This window comes from Ruditapes philippinarum, unplaced genomic scaffold (genome assembly GCF_026571515.1).
Source record: "Ruditapes philippinarum isolate M1 unplaced genomic scaffold, ASM2657151v2 ctg1037_1_1_1_1, whole genome shotgun sequence".
Classification (NCBI taxonomy): Eukaryota; Metazoa; Mollusca; class Bivalvia; order Venerida; family Veneridae; genus Ruditapes; species Ruditapes philippinarum.
This window is the reverse complement of record NW_026867166.1, coordinates 419,021-428,691: the sequence shown is the minus strand read 5'-3', so window position 1 is coordinate 428,691 and position 9,671 is coordinate 419,021. Positions and strand designations below refer to the sequence as shown.

Sequence of the window (9,671 nt, the reverse complement as noted above, 5' to 3'; positions counted from 1 at the left end):
ATGCTATTATTTTGTTTGCCTAGAAGTTATTATTGAAGTGTTTAATCTGATGCCCAAATAAACGTCTTACAGAACTGAATTTGAGAACAGTAAGACACCATTTTCTTACAGCAGCAAAATAAGCTTATTGTAATAGAAATTCAAAGAAATAATAAAGAAAAGCTTAACGAGTGAATATGAGTACATACTCCCTCAGGCTAAGCTTACCGTTCAGAAATACTTTGCGGTACTGTCTTTATAAGCACCTTATATAATTTGTATATAGTTCTGTGTTAAGTTCTTTAACCAAAGACAAATGTGATTGAAATGAAAACTTGCATACTGAAGGCAATTTTAAATTTCGGAAACTGAACTTTCCTGCAACAATATAATTTACAAAAGTTAATGGGTTTCCATAATTCCATTCGTTATAAGCCTTAAAATCCGACTGTCCGGTACAAAAAACAGACTACAGGAATAAACTGAAGAACAAGTTATTGTGGTACGATGACATTTTTTTTTGGCTGAATATGATTTTACTTCTTTCAAATATGTGTATAATGTTTCATGCCTTGTACCTAACACATGCGTATTAAAGAAGCAGTAAATATTAGGCTTAATATTTATATTTTAACATTATATTCTTCTATATAATTGTATTTATGTTTGTATATAATTAATCGATAATAAAATCCCCATGTTTGCTATGCTTACAATATACTCTTATGACAAAACATGTATTAAGACACACTTTCATATATTTCTAAAAATGTGTGAGGCAAAAATCTAGATCATTGATTTATATGGTGTATAGTTGTTTGTAATAGAACAATACATATCAGCAGATATTCATATTCCGCATACCGTATTATTTGGATGTTATTTGAGCTATTACTTTTCAATGTATTTTTGCAAAATTTTGAATGCGGATTGCAAGTATTCTGCGTTTCAATTTCATATTAAATTCAGTATGCTTTGAGACAATGTCTGTGTATCAAAAAGGAAAAATAAACGAATGTATGTGCCAATTGAATTGAAAACATAACATATGACACATCTTGGGAAATATCTGAATTGTCTATAGTCATTTTTTAGTTTTAGATATTGATTTTAAGATAAAGATAAAGATAAATTACTTAAACCAAAATGTTTCACTTGAGTGTATGTTCTTTATTTCACTCAAATTTGGCAAAAACAATAGAAGAAAAACATATCAAGGGTGATATTCCAAAAATTAAGACAAAAGAAATTTAAATTACCACCTATTAATGGGCTTGTTCTAACGGAAATGTATAGTAATAACGCGCGTGCGTATTTGTAATATTAGAATATATCTAAACGGGAACTTAGACATATAGAGATATCAATGTCCTAATATAGTTAACCCTATCGGTTCTACTGTGAAGTTTGTCACTCCATGACGTCTTTAAGATCTCTTCAAAATGCTTTGTTCACAGCGGCATAAATCATTTGATTAGCTACATTGTAGTGAAAGTAAATATATAGAAAATGAACATAATTCTCATTTTCTCGAAACTGATTCTATGTATTTGAAGGAATGACAATGTTTGACCTTAATAAATAACAACAGTAGATAACCTTCTAATGTCATAGGCACAACCTGGGTGACCGAAGTCGAGGGCACATATCGCATATTTGTGATTATGCGCTTAATATATTTAGTTTATTTCATTGCAAGATGCAGGAATGTGCTTTTTTATAGTTTTGTTAAAGGATATTTCAATGGATTCATTTATAATTGGTTAAATTATACCAATCCTTAGAGGAAATAACAGCACCTGCAATACTCATCGCCTTTAAAATGCTATTTACAATTGTACAATGTTGTACAAGAATTGTTATGTCGGTCGTATTGAAATTTGTTGGTTTGATTAAAATGATATATTGAAACATGTAAATATGTAAATGTTACATTCATATCCGAGTAAATTAAAACTCAACACTTGAATTCAAGTCTGGAATCGAGTCTTCTTTCTTAAACAAACATAATTCAAGCTAGAACATGTAAAAAGATTGTGTTATTTTTATCAATCTATCAAAACGTTAAATTTTTATTTAATTTATATAACAGACAAAACATCAAACTTGATGAATTACGTAATAAGAATAAAATGTTAGGTACACGTTATAACTACTAAATATGTTTCAGAAGATTTTTAACTCAATAACATTAATCCGAAAAGGAAAAGCTTGATTTAAATTGATGTTTTAAATCCCGTATTATAACATTTTTCCTTACCAATCAAATATTTGATTAATGTTGTAGTTTTAGAGAAATCAATATATTACTCCTTGTCAAGAGAAGGTGATTTGTCACTTAATAAGAATTAGTTGATATAAAAGCGTTTTGCTATACATTTGAAAATGATAGTTATCGTGTTGATATAAGGTTTCTGTGATTTTCGGTATTTGATAAACTTTACAAAGTGGTTGTATATTATAATTACTATAATTATCTTAGGAAAGTTAACATGCGCTGTACATAGTGATCTTTTTTAAAAATTTACTTAAATAATTGAAATAAAAATTATTCAATGAATTTTATTTACATGAACGTTTCATATTAACAAATGTATGGTCTGTTTAGAAATGAAGTTGGTAGGGTTTGGTCATTCAGTTGTATACTAAAATGTTTTGATTGAAATAAAAAATTTGGTATTCATACATGACCGTGTATCCGTTTAATAATATAGATTAAAAAAGAAGAAAAAGCACTATTGTAATTGTTAAAATAAATTATGTTGACGGATAATGATTATTAACATAGAGGTAGATATTTGTGCATAATTTAAATGTATATATAATAACATACGATCGGTGAATTGCAAGTGAGTTAATAATTTTTCAAAGCGCAAAGATTATTTAGTAAAGTTACGTTTTCTTTAAATGTTTTATCTATGGTGGCATACAAAGTATGGTATTTACTACATATACACAAGAAATATATTGCATGTGTGAGTATGTATGCATGCGATAGTATTACGTGACCACGCGATAACATTTAACACGTCATATGTTGTACGTGCGCATGCTTACGTTAAACATTTTGCGCGGCCACTCACTAATTACTTAATACTAGCATACGTTATATACGTTTCACGTGTGGCAACGTTATTTTATTGCGTGAACTCGTAATACTTATTGCGGGTGCAATAGTCAATAAAATAATAATTATTTCATTGGTGTACGTAGCTACAATGCTTCAATAATCGATTATAGAAACAGTCATTTTTACATGACCAGTTTTGTGAAAATCCATGAGCTTATGGCAATAATCAGATATGTTTTCCAATTATACAGAGGCTTTTAAACCCCATGATAATTTAAAACTAAAGTCAGATTTTTTAAATAAAAGTAGGATAATTCTTTAAGACGTATAATCATTTTCAAACAAAGTTCATACACATTTAACTTATGTGCTAAATGTATGAAATATTCTGTTTATTCAGAAACAACAGAGCTTAAGTTCAAAGAATATTTGTATATATATTATATTTCAATAAAAATTCCAAAGACAATACAAATCATCAATAGCAGTAAAATATCAAAGGTAACATTTCCAATATATTTCAGACAAAAGGCAATTTCAGATGTAACTTATAAGTACTTGTTCTAACGGAAATATGCACAAATAGCACAAATGCATGTTCGCAATATCAAACTGTTTATACCCGGGAACCAACTGACACATGTACAAATATCAAACGCAGTATCCTAGTCAAGTTAATCACATTGATTTCATTGGGAAACCCGGCACTCTATGACGTCTTTAAGATCTCTGCGAAATGCTTTGTTCATAAAGGCATAAATTATTGGATTAGCTACATTGTAGAAAAAGTACATATAGAAGATGAGCATATTGTATGGCAGCACTTCATGTGCCATTAGCCACGCCGGTAGAAACACTATTATAAATACAGCTGTTACGACAAAAAGCATGGCAGCGGTCCGAATGTTGGCAACAAGACCTTTTTCTCTGATTGTCATTCTTCTCAGAAATGCAGTCTTCTCTGTTTTCGGGCGTGGTTCGTCGACAACACTGGTCATGTCAACTTCTGTCTTAATACTTCCATTATTTATGGACGCTCTCGTATTCACATATGTTGTAGGTGGATCTTTATACGAGGAATACATTGACCTTTGACTGCGCATGCGTCGTCTTTTAGCTCTCCTTACAGAGACGAATTTATAAATAAGAATATATAGAACAACTACAACAACTATCACTATCACAAAGAAGCTTGAATAAATCTTTTGGTAGACATCAGTGAACTGGAAACTAAATATTAGACCGTTTACTTGGCAAATTCCTTTATATTCTATTAGTTGTGTCTTCAAGTGTAACACATTTTTCATGGTATCTGTTTTGTATGATAGATTAAATCCATACGCTGGTTCTTCTTCTTTTGATAATACAGTAATGCCACTTTGGTTTGCTATGTTTATATAACTGTCATTAACTCCATCAGTAGCCGTAGAATTAGATTCCTTTACAAAGTAAACTCCGTAGTTTAAGGCCGTTATAATTCCGAGAGAAAATGCTATTCCTGCTAAAACAGAAATTATAACTTTAGCCATCTTTTTGTTAAGTATATGTGTGAATGGATGGCAGATACACAGGTACCTATCAACTGCTATAGCCATCATTATAAATGCTGAGAATGGCACGTTGGATGTGATTAAAAACATGTAAAACTTACAGAGTATATCATACTTCACATAGTATACCATATATTCCAAAACAATTGTATATGGAATTATTAATATGCAGGTTATAAAGTCAGTTCCAGCGAGCGTGATTATGAATACCGTTGATGCTAATTTATTTCGCTTCTTGACATACACATATAGGACAAGAGCATTTCCAACCGTTCCTATGACACTAAAGAAAGATAAAATGCCAATCACCGCGATAAGAATGTCATGATCCTGTGTCGACTGGAGGAGAAGTGTCTTTGGGGTATTTGTGACATTTAATGAATCTTCTGTAGCCATTTTCCTTTAATGTATTTACTTCTCAGTTAGAAAATACTATGGAATCTAATGTATTTTCAAATACTTAGATATTCAAGGAGTCAACGCGGTACAGTCATTTATTTTAATTGCTGAATAAAATCCTGGCTAGTTTTCATTATAATGATCTTCACAGAAGATAAATTTGAAACAGGCGGTCCCGGTTATTCCTATTCAAGAATTATGTTTCTCATTCCGATTGTTTTTATGTTATGGTTCCAGTGTGAATACAGGTCCTTCAAATAAACTGGTCCTGAAATGACAAAGAAAACCATTATAAATTAAAACATTTAAACATTCAAAACAGTTACAGAACGATGAGTTAAGCAACTTATTTTGAGTTTTTTAATATGATTTTCTGACTTAAAATTTTCTTGTTGTTGGTAAAAAGGAGATTTATGTTAAAAATAATACACTTTTAAGTATATAGTAACTGTTATAAATTAAAATAGAAAAAAATGCAACTTTGAAGGTAGTTATATGATAACAGTTGGATTGACTCATGGAAGAAACAAGCAGCAAAAATAAGAGCGACATTAACTGAAAGAAGTACACCTAACCACACCAACACATAATAATAGCCAACCAAACAGGACCATCGAAAGGGTAATCAGCCGAGCAGCGTAAAAAAGAGAGTCGGCGTTCACTTTGTTTCAAAATCTAGTTGAACCACTTTCTTTCATAATTATGTTAACAGGGAAAATCTTCATTGCATGTTGAACTTATATTTTACGGGAATGTTTACTCTTGCATAAAAACTACACGCAAATAAATGAACCTGAAAGTTAATATTTAACATGCATTTACGGATAAAATAGAGCACACGGTTGGTTCACATTTGTTAATGCAACTCAGAGTGTCATGCAAAGACGACCCGGTACATTCATTATTAAAACAGAAATGTCAAAAAACTTCGCATCAGGACATACAAAGCATGACAATACCGGTTTCTGTATAATTTATGTACAAAGTGGTGACATATAGAACCGATAAGTATGTGTATACGAGGATAGCGCTTGTTCGCCCTTGTACGTGCGTTAACATCTGCAAAAAATTATTGACCTTATTTAATTCCTTGCATCGTTGCATGTTTATATCTAAAAATAAGGAAAATAAATATGTTGAACTAAAAATGTCTTCGCTCTTTTTCACATGTTAATGCATGGATATGGTACATTTGCCTACTAATTTCTTTAATACACATTTTCTAATTTAAGTATATGTTTATTATTATTATTGTTTTTTTTCCTTTAAAATTACTAGTATAGACAATATAACAAATTTGCCGTTGTTTCGTTTTAAACAAACAGCATTAAATAATAATATTTTGTTCTTAGACGTACTTATTTTTTTCTTACAATAGCATACGCGTTTTTGCAACAATGTTAAACTTGTGCTGATTTATTAAATTTAATTTTGTCATTTAAAACATCAATCATATTCAAGAGAATGCATAACATTATCTTAATTTACATTATGTACATTGTATATATATTTTTTTTATACTTTTTCTTATTTCTTTATTTCGTTATTTAATTATTTATTTATTATGCTTAATTCTTTAGCATGATACATATACTGATTTACATAAACCGTAAGAGTGAAAACATACAGTAAATTTAAGTCCTTTACTAAACGCATAATGTGTATATTAATCCGTTTTTTTTTTGTTGTAGCACATATCCAAACACAATCTTCTGTAAAAGCGCCACCTCCATAAACTGAAATATTATTTGTTTCGCTAGTGCAATGAGACAATTAGTTTCCTTCGTATTGGGAAAAGTAGCCAAGATAAACTCGACAGTTACAAACAAGAGGAACATTGGATAAAATTGACCCATGCAAAATGCGAAATATGCTTTGTTTCACATATTATTCGTATTACAGAATAAACATGAATCGAAAAAGTATATGACATGTGTTACGAAAATGTCATCATGAACTCTGTAAGCGTTAATATATAATATGCTATCTCCCCTACGAATTAATATTTTTTATACCAAACCATACTGGTAGAATTATAGGGGCAGGCAGTAAATGACATATAGCGGCTTTATAATGATTGCAAATTTACAATGTCGAAACTGTTAAAGTTGCTTTTCAAGTTAATCTTTGAAATGCTTTGATGTTGTGAAAGGAAAAAGATTCATGCGTTATAAATGTTTTTCGGGATTTTTCATAATTAACCAAATCAGCAGGAACATGACAACCAGACTTAACGCTTTTGTTGTGTAACTGTTGCCGTTGCGACATCTCAGATATTTTTTTTATTTATTTTTATATTTGGTGATGTATCAAGGCATACTCTATTAATGCTCTGGGAAAAGTTTCATGATTTTGAATAACCTGCAACTGTCGTATTGAAGATATTCATTTATGTTCACTAGTATGTGCTTCTTTTAATTAATAGAAATATGCTAAAGGTGTAAGATAATATATAGATTGGATTATCTTCCTTCTAAATTTTCCTGTGTCAAAAATATCATACATTTAATAAGAGTAAAACTTTAATGTGCATCATTATGCTATTATTGCCATGTATAGAAACAAGACAAGTAGAACTAACTGTATCAAAAATGTATGCATATTGTGATATATATTTCCTTGTAAGTAAACAACGTATTCAATATAGACGCGGATACACGGAAGCTATATTATAGTATTTTTTTTCCATATTATAGTAAATGCTTCTTTCTTGACAAGATTTATAAACATATAAATGCGTTCAGTTTATTTTTGAATATGAACAATTACCACTGACCTCACAGCACGTGGTTTAACACCATTCTAATACATTTTATCTGAAAACAAGCATTATTTATGTGGCTATTGTTCTGTACGTAATGCAAACAATATCATAACGTCTAGATATCTAAAAAAAATAATTCTTATACTATAAATCATTCCGTAACAGGTGGCGTCTTGTCTGATATTAAAAGCTTTATAAATCCGTCATCTGATATATTGGTAAAGTTTAACACAAATATCTAAAATGACACTTAAGCAAATATTAATGATACTGCGAAACGTCATAAAACAGAATGTATGGTTATGCATTAGTGAATGTATTCAATTAAGCAATATATTGCTATAAAAATCAGTTATCTCATGCAATTTTATTTATGTAAACTTCATCATTAGCAGAACAAAACAAAACAAGAACATATCTTTATTAAAGCAGCACGCCTCCAGATTCATGTTAATTTTCATGAAAATTTTGAAATTGAATTTAAAAGTAAAATATTGTGAGGTGAAAAAAAAGTAATTTACATTTGCAATCGGCACTTACAATCCAAGAAAAATACCAAAATGTCGTCATCATTTGCAAAAAAGTCCTTACTGCGTTATTAACGCAGTAGAAATATGGAAATGAAATACTGCAAAATCATTCTTAACCGTACATAAAATGAAAATTATAACTTGGATCTTGAATGTTTTACTTTTCTTAAAGTTTTAGTACATTTTTTTTCAATTATGATTTTCTTGAAATATTTTGGCTCATCTGGACGCGTGCAGCTTTAACTCAAATTATTTAAGCACCACATGCGTTTACGTAAGAACAGTGGACATAAAAAACCGTTCTATGACAAGTCTAATGAAAATAGTATTCAAAATGAGCACACAACGATACGTTCAATAATAAATTAAATAGAAAAATAGTTTGATTCCCAACAAACGCCAAACACATACTGTGCAAATCCTTAATCATCTGACTTTTTGCTTAATTAGTATATTTGTTTGAATAAGTAATTAACGATCATATGAATTACGATAAATGTTGACGGATGATTCAGTTTCGATTCCTGTTAAATGATTGTTTTTCTTTTAAATCATTTAATAACTTTTAACAATTTAACTTGTATTTTTTATAAATATTATACCAATTACCAATCATAGTAAACTGAACCAACACATATATTTTGACGTAAAATAAAATAGAAAATAATATACGTACTGATGCCGTTTCAAATCCTTTAAAGCAAAACAAAAATTAATTTATATTCTGAAACGCTTTATAGATTTATATTGGTGCGATTGCAGGTAATATAGCAAACAAATAAACCCTCTTATATTCCATTGTCTTTTAACACTATTCAGTTTGCGCACTTGCCAACAACACTCTGCCAATACTGTGTATTGGTTTTGCTGAAAGTATTGGTAATATATGGCATGTTCTCCATTATAAGTCAGCTTTGTGAGTTATAACAGCACATTTGTGAAGTCATCAATATTAATCCACTTTCGTGTTGTTTGTCTTAAAATACTTTTAAATATTAAAAAAATTAGTGTCTATAAAGTAAAACAAATATCTAACTTTATAGATGGAAACGTCAAATATATGATGTACTTTTTTATTCATTATTTTTATGTTGAATATTTGTCCAGAAATATAATGTTATAACTACTATGATAGTTACATAGTTTTAAAATTAAAAGTTTGATAAAGTAGTGATAATCACGAACAGTTATAAATCAATGACACATTTTAAATGTTAAACGCTCGAGTGTATTTTTTTCAAATAACCGACGAAACAAAACGCAAAATCCACAATATTTACTTTTCATCCCCACGTTACGCATTCGTCACTAATTATCAAAATTCAATAATAATAACTTTTCTATCGAATAGATGTTATAACACCGGACTTAATTTATAA

General features: G+C 29.6%; 1 protein-coding gene across 1 annotated transcript; it reads right to left on the bottom strand.

Moving 5' to 3' along the window:
• Nucleotides 1-3,549: 3,549 nt before the first annotated feature.
• On the bottom strand, nucleotides 3,550-5,051 carry LOC132735107 (cholecystokinin receptor-like). The gene has a single exon (XM_060722011.1). The coding sequence runs from the start codon at nucleotides 4,993-4,995 to the stop codon at nucleotides 3,739-3,741; it is 1,257 nt and encodes a 418-aa protein (XP_060577994.1). The 5' UTR covers nucleotides 4,996-5,051; the 3' UTR covers nucleotides 3,550-3,738.
• Between the last annotated feature and the right edge of the window lie 4,620 nt (nucleotides 5,052-9,671).

Coding starts and splice junctions, on each gene's coding strand:
- LOC132735107 (XM_060722011.1), bottom strand. CDS start 4,995: ATGGCTACAGAAGATTCATTAAATGTCACAAATACCCCAAAGACACTT.